Genomic DNA, 22,705 nt, shown 5'->3' with positions numbered 1-22,705 from the left:
CCTGGTATTTTTGAGCCATAACGTACCGCGAATGGGGAGACCAACCAACCGAACCAAGGTTCGTCGGGAAGCAGCCAATCGGCCCTTAAGCAACATCATTGTGGTTATCTCTGGGTTGAAAATCATCTTATATTGGAGACTTCACAGTCGGTGTCTCACAAGCATGAGCAGCTCGGAAATGTACCTAGTTACCCGAATCCCCTTCAATCAGTAGCAGCGCCTCCTCAGAATAAGCCACGACATGACAATCATATGGCAACCTTAAATGCAACTTGGAATCGAATTCTATGACCCAAAAAAGAGGACGTAGAACACTGCCCTGAGGGCATAATTTAGTTATGATCTTGCCTCGGTAGACATTTACATCGGTGATTTATTTACTCAGCTTTTGCCTTCCCTGCAGTCCTCGTCCGGACACCTTCAATGTACTACAAAGTTTCTCTCTGAACTAGCTAACCGAATTTGCGGAAGCAAGAACCCCGCGCTTAGAACTACTATTATTGAACAAATTTCTGTGAAATTGTCTCGAAATTCGAGGCAAATTAATCATATCATACCACTAAACATGTTGCTCGCAACAACGAAATTTAGTCCGAGTTCCCTTACTGAACTCAACATTAGTTCATACCCCAGACTTAAGTTAGATTATGGACTCCAGTCTGGTCTACAAGGGAGAGGCGGACAGACATTCTACTCACACTCAGCTCTACCACAGTCCCGCGTGATATTCAGTTCTTCAAACATCGTTGAGATGTCACTACACCTCACGGCTGCATGTGATCCATGCCCTCGGCAGTGCAGTCGCTATCCCCGTGGACAGTGTCGTGTGCTCATTTTAAATTGCCCTCGTCAAAACGCCGCTACACTTTACGGCTGCATGGTATCTCATACCCTCGGCAGTTCAGTGGCCATTCCGCCGACAACTTGTACAATTTAATAATCACCACAATTCTAACTAACGGTGGTTTGCCGCCAATACGCCTACCTTCGGTCAATCAACTGTTCTGGTGATCCCTAGCCACCTTGGGTGCTACTCTACTAAATCCCCACGGCCATCCTTCGCTGGGCGAGGAAACGGAGGAAGCCAGCCACAATTGCTCATTCATCCACCTAGCTTTCCAAGAGTCAAGACCTTGGTGTTAAATCTTTCGCATACGCCCTGAAGTAAGAAGACCTTCCTTCTTTGAAATATAACGCTAGTTACGTTTTGTAGATAAAATATCAATGGGTTTTATGCCAGTGATCACAGTGACTGCCTATCTCGAGACAGTTCTGTAGCCATCGACAACAGCTAACAATGGAAGTCGCTGGGCAAGCAAAAGAATATTCCTATAACATTGGAATTGTAAACAATGAGCCAAGACAGGCGCAGCGTACAAGATTATGGTAAGGTAATTCAACTCCCAATCGGGATGGATGACTCTACGGATGCCGAAAGCATCAATGGCCTACTTCGCTACAAACTGAAGGTGCTCCTTGAATTGAAGTTTCTTGTCAAGGATAACACCCAGATACTTCTGAACGGTAACATAACAAATTGGAAGACCGTCCATTACAACTCGCGGTTAATGAATTGGGGCTAGACGACCATTCAAGAACATCATAGTGGTTTACTCCGCACTGAAAACCATCTTATGCTGAAGACTCCACAACCTTAACACCTTACATGCCTGTATCGCTCTGACCTCTATCTAGGCACGCGAATCACCCGAGACCAGCAGATTTATTGTCGGCATAAGCCACGATGCAGAATCCACTGGGCATCCGCAATCGCATGAGAGAATCGAACTCAACGACCCAGACGAGTGCACCTAGAACACTGCCCTGTGGACAACCTTTAGAGAGGGTCTTTCCTACCTCCGAACTGCCGCAACGAAGATGGCAGGAGAGGAGAGATTCCTATTCTAGTTTAGCGTGCACCCACGATGCTGGAGTTGAAACAAGACAGAGGACCACCATAAATTATTAAAGGCCCCGGATATGTACAAAAAGAAGCCGAGTATATATTTGCACGCGTTGGATGAAGCCAGATGACCCTAAGAAGTGCGTCTGTTGTGCCCTTTCCGGGGTGGAAATCATACTGGTCATCCAACAGTATATGGTTAGAAGTTAACCTACTGTTATTGCGGAAGTACATAACCTTCTCGAAAACCTTACCTATTACAGGCAAGAACGTCAGAGGACGGTAAGAAGAACTTACAGTAGGATCCTTTTCGCCACCTTTGACAAGCAACTTCAATTCACCACATTTCGAACACGCTGGGAAATGCCCAGCGAAAAGCAACGTATTAAATACCCTAGTCAGAGGACAAGGAATCACCAGTAACGGGCGAACAAGGAGCTCTACTGTAATACCATCATATCCGAGAGCTTTATTCCTAGCCAGGCTATTAATTACTTGACGGAATTCCGCCTTAGTAATTTCCGAAGACAAATTCTCAGAGCGAAAACCAAGTACTTCCCTGCGGATACGTCAATGATAGGAGGTCTCACCAACCTCGGTATCATCTGGAAGCAGATCGTTTATCAGAAGAATGCGAACACGATCTTTATCTACAACAATTCCTTCTTAGGTCGAGAGAGCCGACAGAAGAATGTATTTTTTCCGCTTATGACCAATCATTCGATCAACAACACACCACGGGTTCTTACTATATATATATATATATATATATATATATATATATATACATCATCTCCATGGGTAGTTATTTCTCTACCCTTGCACAAAAGAGCGCCAGCAATCACGTTTAGAAGACCTACTCGTATCTTTATGAATATACTCGGTCCTCTTCCAACGACAATCCGCAATCAAGACTGCACGCCGATCAGGATCACCTTCACGTTGTGGGGCTCTCCGGAGTTGGCTTACAGTCCGCTTAATCGCGGTCAAATCCCAATTCCACCATCTAGCTACACTCTTCCAACCCGTGCTTGTGGAAATGGACGCTCAGCGGCTTCAAGTATCGCAGAAGAAAAATTCTCTGCCAGGTTGTCTAACGGGACCTCATCCAGACTTCGAGAAAATACCCGAAACCTGGCCACATGAACATTTGAAAATCTTGGCCAATCCTCACGTCTGTTTAGGAAACGCCCCTTTTTTTTGGCCCCCTACATCCCTGGGCAGGACATCCAGTTAAGTATACTCTGCCCAGGGACGTGTCCATAAACTCTAAGGGGGTCTCCCCACCCGCCGGCTGTATGTCCGGCACGGCAGGTCAACCCCCCCGGTGTCGGATCTTAATGCGCCTGCCTCTAATCCCTGCCATGAGGTAGCATGGCCCGGCTATGCCGTTCCACGCCCCCCCCCAACAGGGACCGGGTCTCGGTCTTTATGCCATTGCCTCTAACTGACGGAGCCGACCCCAAGAGACCAGCCCCACTAGCCGGGAATAGGTCTTTTTGTTTTCCCCACAATTTGACAAAGACTCCCAGGAGTCCCCGCCCCATCATCGAAACCAGCACACCTCAGCATGCTGGCCCTTCGGGACGAGGCTGTCCGCCCTACCCCGCACCGACGACACTATCGTTCGCGTCCCCTTGATTCCCTCTCTTTAATACGGAGAATAATGCCCGCAAAACTCCTAAATCTGTCCCAGTTTTGTTGATTGGCTAACAGCCATTCAACCAGGTTATCTGCCGTCAAGTTGTCTATACCCGATACAAATCTGTACTGTGCCCACCTATGACACTCAAAAATTGTGTGTTCTGCATCATCCATGGCCGGGCAGTAATCGCAGTTCGGGGTCTCCCTTACGCTTACCGATTCGATTAAGATATTGGCAGAAGCAGCCGTGTCCCGTCATGAGCTGAGTAGTGTAAAAGTCCATTTCTCCATGTCGACGGTCTATCCAGGCGTCCAGGTCACCAATCAAGCGCCTGGTCCAAGCAGCCACCGACAAGCCGGCCCACCAGGTTTTCCACTCTTGTCTTGTGATTGCCTCTATTTCATCCTTGCTGTGACCCTCCTCCGTGAGCCTTCTTGCCCTGACCTGAGTTAATCTGAATTATTATTATAGAATAATAATGAATTATTAATATAGATTATTATTAATCTGAGTTAATCTGAATTATAGGCTGGACCGACGCTAGGACACACAAAGCATCGTACGACATGGTGCGATATCCCGATACCACCCACCAGAAGAGCCATCCTATGCATACTCTGCAACTTTTGTCTAAATACGTTGAATATGCATAGCCTCAGCCCATACAGGAGCCGCATATAATGCAGAAGATACCATTACCGACATAATCAATCTTCTTATAGAGGTCCTAGGTATGGAGCGTCCAGCGAACAAGCCCCTAATAGCTTTAATGGTGGGCACCACGCGTTTACACACGGACTCAATATGTCCACCGTACTTCAGATGTTTATCAATTATCACGCCTAAGTATTTGGTACTATTGACCTCGGCAATAACCTCACCCCGGATCCTGACATTGACTCCACGAAGTCTCCGTCTCCCCGTGAACAGGATACACTTGCTCTTGACGAGGGACACCTCCATATTGTTGCTTATCAGCCAGTCATCAATTAGTCGTAAGGAGCGATTGGCCTTGGCCTCTACAACATCCAATTCCCTGTCCTCGACCAACACCGCCACGTCATCAGCGTAAGCAATAACTTTGACTCCATCTGGGTAATCCAATCTAAGTATTTCATCGTAGAATATGTTCCATAATAAGGGACCCGAACAGATCCCTGCGGGACACCCCCGAAGATCCGATACCTCTCGACACCTTCCAACGTGGACACCTCTGTCATCCTATTATTCAAGTAGCAGTTTACCTGATTTAGGAGGTAATCGCTGATATTTAACCTGGTAAGCGCACACATGATTGGTGACCAAGGTACGGAACCAAATGCGTTCTTGATGTCCAACTGTATCACAAGAGGAATCCTTCTGGTACGCCATGTGCCCCGCCGAACCTCTGCCGCCCAGTCCACTACTCTTCTGATCGCCTGGACCGTGGAACGGCCCCTCCGGAAACCATATTGTTCCTGATGCAGGCTGTCTCGATCTTCTAGTTCCTCAATTAATCTGTCTGCCACGAGCCTTTCGGCAACCTTGCCCATATTATTAATGAGACTAATGGGACGAAATGTCTCGGTGCCCATTTCTGCACCAGGTTTTGGCAAAAAGACCGTCCTAGACGCCTTCCAGCAGTCGGGAAACAAACGGTGCTGTAATCCGTAACTAACTATATCGGTCATTTCCCACGGGATACGCTTCATCAGGCCCTTAATAATCACAGACTGGATTCCATCGGGACCAGGGCTTTTTTTATCCTTAAGTTTATTAATGGCAACAGTCACTTCGTCCTATGTGAATCTGCCACCTCCACACAGGACCACCCCAGTCCTCGCTTCCTCTTCCCGTGGGAAGAGCACCATCATCTGCTGAGTCGCTTTCTCTTTGTTAAGCGTTGGCAGACGTCTTCCCAGATGTTTAGTGACAACCTGGAAGGCGCGTCCCCAGGGGTCGGCGTCCAGCTCCCCACACAGATCCCTCCATTTTTCTTTTTTGGCTTTCTTGATCATAAAATTTAATTTCCTTCGTGCCGCTCTATAATCATTCATCGCCCGTTCACTTTCAGCAGTAAGACCCATCCTTATTCTGTACCTTTGAGCCGTCCTTCTACATCTTTGGAGAACCATCCTTTGCTCTGCAATTTCGGAGTTCCACCAGTAGACTGGGTCACCACCCAGTCTGGAAATAGTACCAGGCAATGGATTAATCTCATCCATAATTATCTCTTGTAGAGCCTCCGGGTTAGGTCTTCTTTCCCCTCTGATCCTATGCGGCGCTCTTTCGACTACTCTGTTAACCTGCCATTCTGTTAGTCTAGACGTAGGTTGAAGCACAGTAGGGACTTCAACAGCGTCCTCAATAACCAGGGAGACCACCAGATGATCGCTCCCAGACTCTACATCCAAAACTTGAGCCGTAACCGAATCAGGGGCCATTTCACCATCCACGATCACCAAATCAAGAACGGATTCATGACCCCTAGCACTGTATGTGGGGGTACCGTCATTGAGGCATACTGTTCCAATGGCCGCCAGAAAGTCCTCCAGCACCTCCCCTCGAGCATTAGAGGACCCCACACCCGCAGCGACCGTTCTACAGTTAAGTCACCCAATATAATGACCTTCTTGGGAGACTGTATCGCAATTCGCTGAAGCTGAATTATCCTGTTGTTATAATTGGCTAATGTAATATTCGGGCTGATGTACACTCCAAAGACTATGTATTTGTCAAGTTCGACGGCCACCAATCCTTCAGCTCTGTAATAGAGGCCGTACTCTCTACTGCCAGTAATCCTACGGATAGCCACGTTTCCGGCCATATCCGACACCCACTGCCTCCTAGCCACAGCGTGTACATTAGGTTCCGTTGCTACCACAAAATCATAGTCTCCTCTAACAGCGATTTCCTCAACCAGGTCGCTAGAAAGGAGGCTCCTGTTATTATTTACCAGTAAGAACCTGATCATTTCTTGCAATCAGGACTCCCGGTTCTGTGTTCTAAACTACTACAGTTCAAACACTTGGTCGCCTCCCGACATTCCCGGATTTGATGACCCGCACCACCACAGTTATAACACAGGTTTCGTCTGTCGGGACCCTTGCAGTCTCTACTACCGTGCCCAGACCCCCAACAACGGTGGCAGCGCTCGTTTTCGGTCCTTATATAGGTGCGGCAATTTACCCACCCAACCCTGAGTCTCGTTGCAACAAGTTTATTCGCACCTCTATATGTTGTGATAACTGTTGCATTCTTGGTATCGCCGTAAGCACCCCTTAGCGAAGAAATGCGGTAGACTTCCGATGTCCCGAGAACTTGATTAAGTGCCTCGCTGATATCTTTTTCAGTGGTGTCACAATCAAGATCTTTGATGTGCACCACTGTCCTCCGGTCACCTCTGGTCCTCAGATCCACCTGCAAGTCAGCCGCTCGGTCACGCAGCAAATTAGTAAATTCTCCTGCCTTCTCTGACCCCAGGATTCGGACCTCCATCTCTTGATTCCTCCCCTTCCTGATGGAGAGGACATCGCCGACTTCCTCCTTAGACACTCTATCCTTAACAGTACGAAGGAGGTCTGCGTAATCCTCGGAGGTGATTTACCATCACGCAGCAGATATATAATGATTTTGAGGATCATCGTACCAATTTGTCCAGTGGGGATGACATACACGGCCAACTCAGACCTACCAACCACACGTCTCATAGCCCTGATGATTTGTGTCGCAGCAGTCCTATCTCCATCTTCCGAGCTGTATACAACTGTGTATCTGGTGCCTTTGGTGGAAACTCTGTTATTCTCTAAGACCGTGGAATCTTGAATGATCATGGCACCCGGCTGAGTGCCGTGGTATTGACTACCCGGTCTCTGTTTACTGACATCATGAAGTGGCAGCTATCCTCTCCTGAATCGACCGCAGAAACTTGGGTTAGTCTATTCATAGCCCAAGTAGACCATCTTTCCGGTAGTCTCTCAACCAACTGTTCATCAGTGAGCTCTAATTCTATTATGTCACCCTCCTTGCTTTGTCTATCAGTCTGAGTCCCCTGAGTATTGGTTTCCTTCTCGGATAACTCCTCGTTAACTAATTGCAGCTGGTGATAAATTTCAGTCAGCTCTTTTTCATGGTTCTTTAGGAAAGCCGGGCTGGTCTTACCCAGGCTTTGCCTCAACTGTAGCACTGTGTGCCCCAGCCTGTAAGTCACATCCTTAAGTACTGGCGGGACCTCCTCTTCCTCGGATGAATCCGCCCTGGCTCGTTTAGCACCTTTGGACTCAGTTATTTTCCAGCCTTTCTTGTCCGAGGTCTTTGATGATCCAGGTGGATTAATCTCCATCTTTTCCTCCATGGAACTCAACAGATTATATCTATTATCTTTTGCGTAATCTACGCCAAATTCCTTATGTTTAGACACCCCACTTGTGGGGGGGCCCAAAATGACCCACTGCCCCAAAATTTGGGTAAAAATTTTTTTGGGGCAAATGAAAGTAGGTGTCTTGATTCGCCCAGATCCAAAAGGGTTTTGGTCTAGGCCCACCCAGTCAAAAGTTATTTTGAGTTAAAGTTTCCCAAAATACTAGGGGCTATGACAAAAAATTCCCGATTTTGGAAAATTCTTTTTTGACGCCAAAAGATGCGCAGACCCACAATTCGCCTAGATCCGGGAGGATTCTTCTGTAGGCCCACCCAATCAAAAGTTATGGGGAATCAAAGTTTCCCCTATAAAACGACCTGCAGGACTTGGAAAAATTCTCTTTCTTGTGCCTGACAGTTTTCAGCGAAATTATTCTAAGTTGTTGTTTACTTCAACAAACGGTCTTGCTAAATCCTGTGTATCGACTTAGAATATTCAAGAATATTTTACATACAGCAATACTATATGTATAACCTTAAAAATTAAAATATTTAAATTATCCGTCTACCAAAATCTACAAAATTTAACATACCTATTGTCTACTATCCTTACCACAAAAACCTGTCCTACTTTTCCTTTTCTAATTATCCGAAAAGCCCGTATAAAAAACCAATTAAATGCGGAGCTAGTATACTGCAACCACTCTGACTGAGTATCCACACTCGACTCGCAGGAAACGCCCCTGCTGAACAGGAACGTCACCCCTAAAAATATCGTGCCGCCCACCTATCCAATCAAAAACTCTTAGCCGGTGATCGCTCTCGCAATCATCGTCTACCGACCAGTTATGAATCCTACCAGGGATACCCTTATATGGTAACATCAATGTTGGTACCATGGAAGGCCCTCCGCAAACCGACTTCACCGGCGATGGTAGTCAATTCGCTGGCTACATTGAAAACATCAAAATGATGCTGCGCGAATAATCCTTCGATCAATTCACCGCCATCATCCATGATCCCACTGTGTCAAAGAATCAATTTGGCGTTTGCATCAACTCCTATAAGAATAGGACGACCCGCTAACAATCTAACAATTATTTCCCAACTTTCCAAAATGCTGTTCACTGGGATTCCTGTACTGAAAGTACGAGCTAACTACAACCGGTTCCAAACCATCCACGGCAACCTTAAAAACGACGTGGTGAGTGTCAGTGACCTTCCGTAAGAAGACACTATAGACTTCTACGGCGGATTTGCTGTCACCAACGAAAAACTTTTTCCAACCTGAAAAATCTGGCAGATCACCCTTAACCATATACCGGTGTTGAAGAAGAAGAACATCGAGGCTCCGTTTCTCAACAACCTCACCTACCTCAACTTGGATTGCATAGGCTCCCTGGGCATTAAGTTGACTGAACTTAATCATCAAGATTGTTGAAATACATCTCAACAGCTCTCAAGTAGCAACCACACTCTTTACTATTCACCGAGTGCTTATGACTTTTGCACAACCTTTTACAGTTCACGCAAGACGGAGCCTCTTTCTTTTACGGACAGTCGTCACGCTTGTGGCCCTCCTCGCCACAATGTGCGCAGACCGACGCATACTTACAGAACTTGGCCCTACGGCCAAACCTACAGCACTTGAAGCACTTCTGTACGTCAAGGTATTCCTTAACTCGACAAGATGCGAAATCAACGAAGATTCGTCCCTCCGACACGAAGATCTGGTGGAGACCAGCCGCTAACTCAAAAATTCCGTGATACCGTGGGGCATAACGCTTGCCAGTCTTGATGAATAACCATCACTGCTGGTATTCTTTATGTCGCTTCTTTATCTTGAGCTGCTTCTGGTTGTCACGAAGAGCAACCTGGAGGTCATTGCCTCCGTCTTCTTCGCCGCCTTGCTGGCTTCTCTCCTTGGCCTTGAGCACGTCAGCGTGGCGTCTGAGCTACTCTGAGACCACATTGTGCACGACTTTAACCTCCTTGGGCTTGGAGGCCAAGATCTCAAAACCTTCTGCTAACGCAGAAACCGCTTCCTTTATTTTCACCAGACGGGGAAGAATTGTCTTCCTCGTCACTATACTGACTCCGCCGGGAAGTGATAAATATTCAAATAAATAGTTCATGTTCTCCTTGACTACTTTATCCAGTGGGGCAGAACTGCCAGGTCTGCCCTATGCGCTATTGAAGAGGCCTCAATTACGTGGGTGGGCTTAAACCGGGTGAGTGCTTATGTATCCATTGCACTTGACTCGGCCTCGGAAGAGCTTGACGGTACAGGCTCGGGCATCCTCTTACACCTGAACTTCTTTACTTCTTAGAAACATTCCATGGCCGAAGATTCCCTGTTCCTACAAAAACTAATGAGATTCTCGCTGTCTTTCTCCTACCAACTAAATTGGTCAAGCCCACAAACGTGACAACTGCCCACATCAAGCAAGGGCAGCCGGAGACCTTAAATATTCTACTATCACACTATACACCTCTTCGCCGCTACTGGATAAGTTAAATGCAATACGTAAACGTACTGTAAGAAATCACGGATTACTGCTCTCGTTCTTAAAAGAAGGCGAGTAGGACTATGGGTGTGCCCTTTACTCGTAACTGGGACTTACGACCAGGCGTCGTTGCTACCTCATCGCCACACTGAGGCTGGTGCCCGAACAAATTTTTGCCTTACACTGTGTGGAAGGTAGAATCGACGAGTTTATAAGTTGTACTACCGTAGATAAATCACTCAATTCAAATCGTTCAGAAGGTACACACATGACAACAGCTCAAAACACAGATAGAGATACTTAGACACAACGTAACTTTGTCCGCACCAAAGGAGACCAAAGTACTACGTCCCTGCACCGGAAACATCGATTCTCTGGGTCTCATATTCGGACCCGGCAATAAACCCAACCAATATTGACTCTACTATGCACCAGTTTCGTTGCCATCGCAACAATTGCCACGATAGGTCGTGACAATAGTGGTATTCAACGTCTATCCAAAAGGTGGACGAATCGAAGATACCCTAAACTCACCAGACTCACCCATTACCTTCCAAACTGCCTCCACGATGTCCTCCTTAGTGTCGCTCGAGATGCCATGGAGATGCAGAACAAACTGGGAGCTACCCTGTGATTTCAAGTCCATCCGGAGTTCCTAGGATTTACAGCTTAGTTCTGACTTCAAATCTTTTACCTTACCAGCACTCTTCTTTCTAATCAAAAGTTCATCTCCAGTGTCCTTTCTTAACGATAGAACATCGCCGACTTCATCCGTAGAAAGCGTCTCCTTGAACGTGCAAGGACGGCGTATGAGCGACCAGCCGCATTTACAACCACCGTATCGCTCTCCGATACCGCCATAGTTTCCTTACAGTCGGAACCGCCAGACCATGTTTCCCCACGACAGGGTTGGACACAACAACCCTGACCTGGGAACCTGTTCGCTCAAACACATATGGTACCATATTTCAATGTACGAGCCCATTCTGCCCCCCCCCCCCCACCAAAGAAGAAAAACTGGGGACAGTGATTCTGCTTGAACCCTCTCCAAAGGTGGTCAGGATTACTCTCAATGAGGGTAATTCCACCACCATCGAGTCGTTGAAACAAAACCGCCGGTCTTTAGACAGCTGACCTTCCCTCCACAAGATACGCGAGCTGTCCTCCACAACATCGCCCGACGACGGCGCAGTGTGCAATAGCTGCGGATAGGTAAGGAGATGGACTGCGGACAAATCACAAAATCTGCATACGTCAATAGCTCCCACCGAAAGGCCATTAAGACGCTCCACGCGTTTAATGACTGTTGCTCGCCAGTGCGTATTCACGTGTCAATTAAGTCATCATCTGACAACTCCATGGCCAAGATGCTACGCTGACAATAAACATCAATCGGAATCTGGGAAGCCACGTCCAGCCCAATTGACAAGCTGTGCGTGGATGTGGCCATATTCACTGTATGCGGCAAATCGAACCAGATATCACTGTAGGAATTAACGCGGCGTATATGGCAACGTTGAAACACACTGCTTAATTTCACACTTTGTATTTGGAGTATTAAAAATTGAAGATCTCAATTAATCATCAGTATCTATTAAATCAGCCATTGTCTCCCGAAATTTCACTCGATAGGTGAGGGACCGATCCTCTTCCTCTTCTTCATATGGACGTGACTCCCTGTCTCCAACCACCATACTAACCAATCCTCCATACTCCTGCTCAGACGCCATATCCGCCGCTCGTAACTTTTTCAGGTCTTCCTAGTCGTCAGCAGGGGAACAACTCAACCTTCGTTTTGTGGAAGACCCTCCAGCGGATGTATCTCACCCGCACTCATACGCGGAACATACCAGGTTTATTCCTCCTCTCTACCTCATTCTCACTCTCTCTCTTTCTCTCTCTCTCTCTCTCTGCGTGTGTGTATGTATGTATGTATATATATATATATGTGTGTGTGTGTGTGTGTGTGTGTGTGTGTGTGTGTATATATATATATATATATATATATGTGTGTGTGTGTGTGTGTGTGTGTGTGTGTGTGGGTGTGGGTGTGTGTGTATGTGTAGATAAGTATTTAACTTCCATTTATGTATTAAATATATTTATTTTTTAACGTAATAATAGTCTATGATATTCGTTGGTAAGAATTTTTATAGGTGTTTTATTCAAAAAATTGTTCAAAGAATCTTGGTGTTATAACATAAGAGAGTGTGTAAACTTAAAAGGTAATTATAGAGTATAAAAATAATTTACCTTCTAATAAAATTAAAATTTTTAATCCCTTGAATTTTCTAGCTTTTTCTATCTAAATCTATGTAAAGTACACTTAGGTATACATCCAAATAAAACATTCATTTATTTAAAAACAATTGTTAATAAAATGTGGGGTATAATTAAACAATAAATAGTGAATAAATTATAAAATTCAGCCTAATTTTATATTAAAAACTAAAATAGTTTGTTGTACAATTATCAACTCCAAAAAAACACTAAATTAACTTAAGGTGCGTGAAATTATTATTTTATATCATTGTTTCAAAAACGTGTACTCTTGAATGGAAATTAGACCAATAACAACCTTTCATTGAAGCCCCGATCTGGGATTTATACATTGAGAGTTTTCATATCTTGCTTGTTAGTGAAGATTACAACGAGGCATTTAAATTTAATCCTTATAATTTAACTGAACTATATATTCATCTCTACTTGATTCTCTGCTTGAATATATAACGTTAGACGTATGAGTTTTTAAATAAGAAAGCACTAATTTTTTTAAATTTATTTATATTTTATATTCATGGATATCTTGTTGGTTTAAGTAAGGTTTGAGGAAAAATATATATTTATACATAAAATATTATATTTATAAATATAATTAAAAATACACTGAAGCAGTTGTTACCTATACTGTAATATGACAGTTAAAACGTTTTTACAGTCTCAAAGTTCTTTTAGAAAATCATAATCTTTAGGAAATCTATCATTAGATATGTTACATGCCTCTTAAATAGGCTTATTCAACACGACCTCGTACATTATTTACAAATTAATTCTTTTTATTTCTCTTAAAAAAAAGTTAATTTATTTTTACTTATTTTTATAACTTATGTTACTTATTTACTTTATTTTACTTGTTTTTATAATTTATTTAAGCAGCATTTTATGCTGCTTAAATTAACTAAATACCTTAGAAATGAATCCTCTAACTCTTCAGAAATAGCAAAATCTGCAGTTGGCTTACCAGGAAGAATTATTAAGTGTATTGCGAAGTTCAGATCCCTTATTAGAGATAAATTAATAAGAATCAGGAGTTCAAATAAATAATAATAGAGCTGATTTCAGCAGTACGCCTTCAGTTTTACAATTATATCACTAATTATCAACAGTTGAGTACAATGTAGGTAAGTTATAAAATATGAGTAGATGTTTAATGATTTTAATGATGTTTGGATAATTTTATTAAAATTTAATATATTAGATAATAATTCTAATACATTACAGTAGATAATGTTTCCTTTTTCAGTGTATACATTACACAGCTCAAAAATATTGCTTTTCATATGGGTATGGACTAAAAATTCACTAATCAATATTAGATAGGTTATTAAAAGTTGTTTGTTGAATTGCACTTATTGATCTATATAAATTTTATTTTAATTTGTCCACTGACAAATTTAAAATTTAAATTTTAAATTGGTAAAATTTAAAGCTGTTAATTGTAATTATAGTATTTCTTCCTCTTTTTCATCAGCTTCCTAAACTTTATTTGTCTTGAAGAAATTTAATTTTTCAAAGCTAATGAGCGGATTTTTAATGAAATTACATCTTTTGTAGTTAAATTGGATGGTAACCACAGAATAATATTACTTCTGTAGTCGTTTTGACATTTTGCAACAAAGCATTCAATTGTACTTGAATTGAATAAACTAGGTGTAGTTTAACACCTAACAATACGATTTTACGAATACATTATTCTTACCTTTTTTTCCTAACAGAATGTAAGGCAATTCTTATTAATATTGCATACTAGCTAAAATTCTTTTCTTTATACAATCTTTATACTAGCTAATATTTGTGAAGTAAATATATTCTGTCCATGAAAAATAATTATATATAAATAATCTACATATGAAAAAATGTATAAGTACATACAGAAAAATGGTCTACATATAATGAGCACTTATGCGTGTTTATGCAATTATTGTATACTCATTTTAAATTGATATGTAACGCCTAGTTGTTTAAGCCTCGGATTCTGAAGACTCGCTCTGGTGGATTATACCTATTCGGTGTATAATGTCAAAATGTCATCTCAGACCCTAGAGGCGTATAGTTTAGAGTTATACAACTCCATCATTGCAATTAATATGCATCCATTGTAAGCCAAACACGGGCGGGATGTGGGCTTACATGTTTTGCTTGTGTTTATTAATGAATGATATGTCAGTAGGAATCAACTATTTCAGTAAACGTTATGTTACCCAATAAATAGCAATTTATAGTTTGAAAGGTACGTATTATTGAATTAGTTTTAGTACGGAAACCACTAAATTTAATTTTATATATATATAAATGTATATAATAATCTATAACGCGATTTCATATTCTATTTCTGTACACATTTTTCAGCTTGTGCTTAGTACACGTAAGGATTCTAAATTTTCTATTTTTACAACCGGTCAAATTTTAAAAGGATAAATAATTTTTTCTATCATTTGAAACATTAACACTGTAAAAGGACTACTATTACAGGGTTATACTTGTATTTTATGAAATACTTCAAGAGCGTATTTATAGTGTTATACGTCGATGTTTCCTTGTAGAATGTAAATACCGAATACGGTATTTACATTCTAGAATGTAATTTACATTTGTAGAATGCAAATACCGAATGGGAAAACACCGTCTTTATATTTTTTACTTTGTTTAATTTGAATATTCGCAATATTTTTTAGTTAACAATTGGAAACCGATTAAGGGAGAAAGCCTATCTATTAAACACGACTATTAACGATTATAAATTAAAAATGACTATTTTAATTTATAAAAATAATTTTAAACCCTTCAATCCATATTACTGAATATATATTTTTAATTAATATAACATATGATTACTCAAAATATGGTTGCTGTTATCGTAAATTAATAATTTCGTAACGCTCACGCATAATTTTATTATTATTGTATATTAACTGCGTTGTAGTAATCTTTCTTTGGATAGTAATTCCCTGAAAATGTAATAAATACTTAAAATGCAATTAAGTTATGAATTGTTAATTATTTGATAAATTCATAATTACCTTTAAGTTGTTACGTTATTACCTGCTTATTAATTAAGGTATTGTGTTTAGTAAATTACACATATACATAACTACATATTACAAAAACATGATTTAATATTTCTGATTGGTTCGTAACATTGTTAACAGCAGTTCTATTCTAATCATCTATGAAGAAGCCTGTTACACGGAACAGATGTAAATTATTTAATTGATTGTTAACAGATGTTTTAACGAAAATCTAAATTAAAAAATTCCATGAAATAGATTTTAAAAATTTTAAACTGACTATAATATTTAAAACTGTCAATGTTCGTACACATACAAGTACACTACCACTGTCACTCGAATTATTGTTTAATTCCAGCATAATTATATTTAAATGGTATTTTTTTTTTAGGGTAACATGAACGCAACATGCATTGCACATAGTAACTGCAAGTAATGCAACGATAGCTACAATAATTTAAATACTTTACGAAAAATCTGATTTTGTATTATTAGTGTGAAAGATCTTTCTTTTCATTACCTGATAAACAGTACAGTGTACAATCAAAAGTGAAATTCTGTTTCCAGCTTCAGTTTGTTACTTTCAAAATGCCTACGTTTTGTCAAATATAATGTTATAATTCAAACGCAGAAATAGTTTATTGACAAAAACAACAATTACACAAGATTTCGATGGCTAAGAATAGGATACGAAGAATACAATTTATAACTTTGTCTAAAAGTTGATATTTTAGAGAACGTTTGAAAGTTTTCTTTCATTCATACAATTTTGCCATTGTGATAAGAAAATTGTTGGATTTAAAATTTATTGTTATTTTTTTTTTTATTTAACACAAAGAATTTATAAAACCACTCACTTTGTATTTACACATAGTTACGCTTCCGTACCTCATTTTAAAACCAATGTTACAAGTCTTTAAATAATGATGTCACAGGTGAAAGTATTATTTGTGATAAGCTTAAATGCTTAGGAAACCTGGTCAGTAGGTACGTTAGTTTTGTGTTTGTTTACATTATGTACTGTTTTTTTTTTTTTTTTTTTTTTAATTTGAAATGTTAATTTTTTAGATTTCATATCGTATACAATAAATGTGATTATCATGTGATGACTCCAGTAGGTGTGTGTTCAGTCTCTCACATTATTTGAAAATGTTGATTCTGTTAATATGTTCTGCTTGTATTTTTCTTACATCTGTGTTGCATTTAGCAATATGCTGTTGTATTCTTTGAGAGTGTTTACTTTGGAATTATGAATCAATGTTATTTGGTTTTGAAATCATGAATATAATTTTAAAAGTTATTGAATTATCCATTCAGAAATGTTTTAAAACAATATCAAACAATAATAATAACAATTTATTATTAAATAAATAATAATTTATCAATCAATAAAGTAAAGATTCTGTATGAAACAAAATTAATACAAATCCAAGATAAAGATGGTTTTAAAATATTACATTTAGAAGGTATGCTCAGGCCTACTGCACGTGTTCCTAAATAACGTACCTGCGTATCATTAATGTAATTATCTCTATCAACAAGTATTCCATTAGACCTTAGTCACTCTACGTGATTTACGATGATTTGATCTGTAATATGATTATGAAGTGATGATGACTATGGTATTGTCAATATTATGATTATCCGATCTATATTAACGCATCCTGTTGAGTGCTTTATTTCTATTTAATTTTCTCTGTTTATGTTTTTTCGTTTACTTAGTATTTCATTTCTTCTTTTTCGGTATTTATGACTTCCTTCCTTTTTGATTCCTTGTTCTCATTTGGCCTGTTTCTATTAGACTTTACAGTCTATGAACTTTTCTCACAAGTTTTGATACTAGTTTTAATTATTGTGGAGTTTCTATGGGAACTTCCTATCAAGTGTTTATGTTTGATGAAAAAAAGAAAAATAATGTCCTTTGATAAATCCAAACATTCTTATAAGAAGTTTACTGTAACTTTACAAAGAAAACGAGTCAAATTTATTATTTTCGAGGATTTTGCGAATTTTTTTATATCCCTAATTATACCTCCGGATAATTAAAAAAAATAATAATTTCCGTTCTGGTTAGACATAGGTATAGTCCTTACTTTGAGGCTTCCAAAAGTGAGCAACAATAACAACAGTTTAGTTAAATTTGTATTTTGTGTAACTCTGAAAATATTGGTTGGATTGATTTGTTATTTTATTTCGAATGTCTCAAGAAATATATGGTGCAGCTTTAATTAATTGAATTTAATAAGCAGCAGTTACGTCCATTATTTGTGTAAGAAGAACCTTTTTAATGTTACATCCGTGTTTCGCCAAATCAAATATTTAGTCTAAAATCTTACAACAACACGGTGCGCTAGGGCAATAACTAGCAGTTAATATAAAATTGTAACTAGCTCCTTCAGGCTTCAAACTATTGATTGACCTTCCACACGGAAAGGCTAGGGTAACCATTTTATTTATAATGATATACAAATATCAATTTATATTTATGTAACTATCAAATATTAAGAATTAGACCAACGTAGAAGTTTTTATCTTTTTATTCCTTATTACTGAAAAATAATTCTTGCAGCTAAGAAATTTCCAGTATTTTTCTTACTAATAATGTATACATTTTTTTCATTTCTTTGAAATAATATGTAATTTTTGCCGAAGTTATATTGAGTTTATCAATAAAACTGATCGTGTATTGTTTAATAAAATTTCAAATTTAGAGTTAAGAATTTTTCCTTAAACTTCATCAAACAGAAAAAAATAATTTTCACATTTTTAGCAAATTAGGGTCACATATCACTGTTAAATTACAAAATGTTTGGTTTTTATTTTATTATTTGTACATTTTAAAATAATTCTCAATTAAGGTATATGAAATTACACTTCGCTAAACACATTGGGCAACATAGTCTCCTAGTCTCTCCACTCTCGCTTCGTCATTCTCATTCTCTTCACACATATTCAGACATTTCACACACTGACACGCCATCATTTAGCCAGAAATGCCCGAAGTATTATTCACTGTTTCCCTGCCCAATAATGTTTTAAACTAAAAATGTGTTGTTCATACGCCTAGGATACTAACGTTATTTCTTTAAAATTGTTTCTGTTAATCGGCTTAAAAATATTATTTTAATTAAAATTTTATTGTTTATATAATGATCGTGTTGATTCGGTTTACCCTATCGTCTATTATAATTCGAATGGGCTTGTACTGATTAATAGTTTAATAATATCTTAATTTTAGTTATCGACTGTAAATCTTTAATACAATCACAGCTAACATTGAAGCATATTCGTAGCTCACTAAAAGCTTTAAAATATTCTCATCTAACTTCTTTGCCGCTTTTTTTTACCTTTTACTAACTTCTTCCGATTGATAACAACTTACGAATGGTTTGCTACTAAATAATTTCTTAAACTTTCGTATCAGATGGATGTTGCTCGATCTAAGTTCAGAGTAGGTTGAGTTACTGAAAACGCTCTATTTCAATTTTTCTTGCAAATGACGAATCACAGAGGGCTCATTCTGACGTTTCAAAACATTTTACAGCAATTAATCTGTTTCTTGCTGATATCCCAAAAAATTCTGACATCTCCATTTTCATAGAGCATTATTTAACAGTTATTAAACCAAACTACAAAATGATATATAGGTTTGAAATGCTTCGCTTTCATAATAAACGGTGATAAAATATCAGTGTTGTGAAACACTTACGTTTTTACTTCCTGGTACGAAGGAAAGGTAGTATTATTTTGGCAAAAAATTTCGATTTTCAGATTTCAACGTTAATTTCCATTTTGACCATCCCTGAATTCATTTTGACTAGTTTCGGCGTGACTTCTCTACGCATGTATGTATGTATGTAAGTTCTAATTTAATTATCTAGCATAACTCAACAACGATTTGCCGTAGGATGTGAAATTTTGGATTTAGGACTGTTGTAATATCTACTTCTGCACCGTTCCTTCTGATTGCAATCGACTGAACCAAAAGTGTCCAAGGAAGCCCAAAATCCAAATGAAATCTTGATTTTGGACTTTTTCTTAACTGCAGTAATAAGTCCACATTAAGAGCTTTTCAAGGATATATCATAAGTGGTACTTATTTTCATTGGTTCCAGAGTTATACCCAAATAAAATTTAAATTAATAAGATATTTGGATCTTAGGGGAAGGCGCATCGGTTCGAATCAGACTTCATCTCATTTTTTTTTAATTTAAATATATTGATTTATTAATAATTATTAGCCGCTCAATAACAATTTTTTTACGATGGATAATAATTCAATAATAACAAAACAGATATACGAAAAATATCAGAACTTTTTATGAAATAAAATATTATGTACTTTACATTTAAAAAAAAATATGTAAATGTATTTTAATATTCATACAAGCAATTGTGTTTTCCACATCAGATTTTTTTACGAAGTATTCTGTTACGTAAAAAGTTTGATCGCTTAAATTTCTTCTTTAACTTGTTTATCAACACTACTTAAAGGTTACTCAGGATCCTTTTATTGAATTTCCCATCAAGATATTCTAGTATACTCATATAATCCCATTTGTACTCAATATATTCAATATATGTGTGTGAGTTTATATATTTCAACCAGTTTTTCCCGCTTTCTGCCAGATCAGGGTGTGTGTGTATAGGCAAATGAAATTACTCTACCGGCTTGCCAGGCCTGTAGCTGTAAATGTAAGTGCAAATTTACCGGTAAATCTATCGTCCTGAACAGACTCAAGTCGACCACTTCTGAGACGTGTAATTAATTGAAACCAACCACCAAAGAACACCGGTATCCACAGCCTAGCATTCAAATTCATATATAAGCAACTGCCTTTACAAGGACTCAAACCTCAGACTCTCGACTTCAAAAATCAACTAATTTTACGATGACGAGTTTAACCTCTACACTAACCCGGCGGATTTATGTCCTTTTAATTGTTTATTTGACAGTGTTTTTTTTTTTTTAGAAAGAAAGTAAAACTATAAATTATAAAAAGATATGTAAGTGACTAATAAGACTAAAATTAAAAGTTTTAGGTAAATAAATTCGTTTTTTTATAACGTATTTCAAATGAAGATGTTTAGCAATAAAATTATTTATATGCAAAAGTAAGATAAGTTAAAACATAAAAAAATATTTTGTGGATTAGGAACTTCTTTGTGGTAAAATCTATTGAATATGGAATAACCGAAAAACGAGTCCTAAGTTGGACGTTCAATAAAATAACATTTGCTACAGTAATATCGTGCATTAAGCTGTCAATATTGATGATGAACTATGAGAGTTGTTTTATCAAATTTACTGGAAACATTCCAGAATTTCAATGTATATTGCAAGTTAAATGAGATCAAGCCATCAGTAGTTAATTATTCTTCTTTTTTAATCAATTATTATAATTAAATTTTAATTTCCTGTGTGTATTTATCAGTAGGACATAAATATGTATTATCATATAACAATTTTTTATGGAGAAAATACAAAAAAAATCTCAAAAAGTATGTAAAACTTTATTTTCAAACAAGCCTATAAATATAAATAATGAACTAATAAAATTTTATTTTACTGGACCATTAAAAAATCTAATAATAACACAAATATTCTTATATTTTGTACTAAGCTACATTAATTAAAACTATAATTATAGAATGAAATTAAAAACTTATAAAACTTTAACTAAAGTTTGTCACCTCAATTAATATTTATTTTTCTGAAACATAGCACTACTTATTACTGCTGTATTCACTACTTTATATTATTAATAATAAACTTTAATTATTATATTGGAAAGACAGTTTCTGAAATTTCATTTAAATAATATTAATGAATTCAATAACGAATAATAATAATTATAACAATACCTTAATTCATAGAAAAAAAAATATTGACGCCAACTAAACATTATAATTAGAAAATAAAATTAAACGTTGATAAAAGGAAGCATCAAAATCATAAAACTTTTTATAAAAATTTAATTATTTTTTCTTCTGAATCAATAAAACATCAGATAAAATATTGGAAAATATCGCAGTTTAAATAATATAAATTTATCTATTTACATAAACTATTTGATCATCATTTATTTAATATATATCTTTTCATAAAAGAAAGTTCATTAAATGTATCAGCTTTTATGCATTATGCATAAAACATATGACATTAGAATGATAATTAAACAAAATGTTTAGATAAAATATTTATACAGTTATTATGAATTCACTGTATTGCAATATTTTATCATTTTCCAGTGAAGGTTAATATTTATAAAAGTCAAGAAAATGTTAATATAAGAAAAGTTCTAAAATATAAAACACGATTTGAAATGCAGTTAATAAGTAAAATTATTCACAATTGATGTGTTTTATCTCTTCATTATCGATATGAAATTAAAAGTGGAAGAAATAATATAAATTAGTTTATCCTTTTATTTGAATTATTTTTTGATTTAATCTACTTCTATTTTTCTAAATGACCCTTGTGTACCAAATGTCTGTTGTTCCAACGAAGTTTGGAATCTACATTTTCCGACTCTTTTTGTTTCATCAGCTTTTATCGATTCGTTATGTAAAAACCATTGTCTGTACTCCATCAGTTTATTCTGCCAAGCACCTAAAACAACAAATAAATGAATAAATTAAATAACGAACTTCTACAAGATAATAATAATACATTTTATTCAAAATAATTATTTTAATTTTTTATGTAATAAACCAGTACATTTTCAGATTTAAGCAAGTAATATGCTGCTATTTTGGTTATAATTTAAGAAAAAAAACCTTTTGAAATAACATCCTCTCTACACATTCTGTAAATGTCATTCTACACATTTCTGTTGATATATACAAGTACATCGATGTTTATTTGTTTTATATTCAGTTTCTGCTTAATATACTCATTTCAGAGGCGGTCAGCAGTGTATCACCTTTAACAACACAAAGGATTCGAATTTCATTAGGTGTATCGTATTCTCTTAGTGCACTAAGCAGACATTCAGGCATACAGCAACGAAGATTATGACAA

At 37.7% G+C, this 22,705-nt stretch overlaps 2 protein-coding genes across 2 annotated transcripts in view; one reads left to right on the top strand and one right to left on the bottom strand.

Annotated features, from left to right (window-relative positions):
* The window catches only part of nAChRalpha1 (nicotinic acetylcholine receptor alpha1), a 671,059-nt gene that overhangs the window by 353,322 nt on the left and 295,032 nt on the right, over positions 1–22,705 (top strand). The gene's annotated exons all lie outside the window — the stretch shown is intronic.
* The window catches only part of LOC142329532 (retinol-binding protein pinta-like), a 210,776-nt gene continuing 209,245 nt past the window's right edge, over positions 21,175–22,705 (bottom strand). The window contains exon 7 of the mRNA XM_075374207.1: positions 21,175–22,294. Within this exon, the coding sequence (XP_075230322.1) occupies positions 22,131–22,294 (164 nt within the window). The 3' untranslated portion in view covers positions 21,175–22,130. The remainder of the gene's footprint in view (positions 22,295–22,705) is intronic.

Source organism: Lycorma delicatula, chromosome 1 (assembly GCF_047948215.1).
Source record: "Lycorma delicatula isolate Av1 chromosome 1, ASM4794821v1, whole genome shotgun sequence".
NCBI classification, from domain to species: Eukaryota; Metazoa; Arthropoda; class Insecta; order Hemiptera; family Fulgoridae; genus Lycorma; species Lycorma delicatula.
Note: the sequence above shows the minus strand (reverse complement) of the source record. Positions and strands in the feature narration are given on the sequence as shown.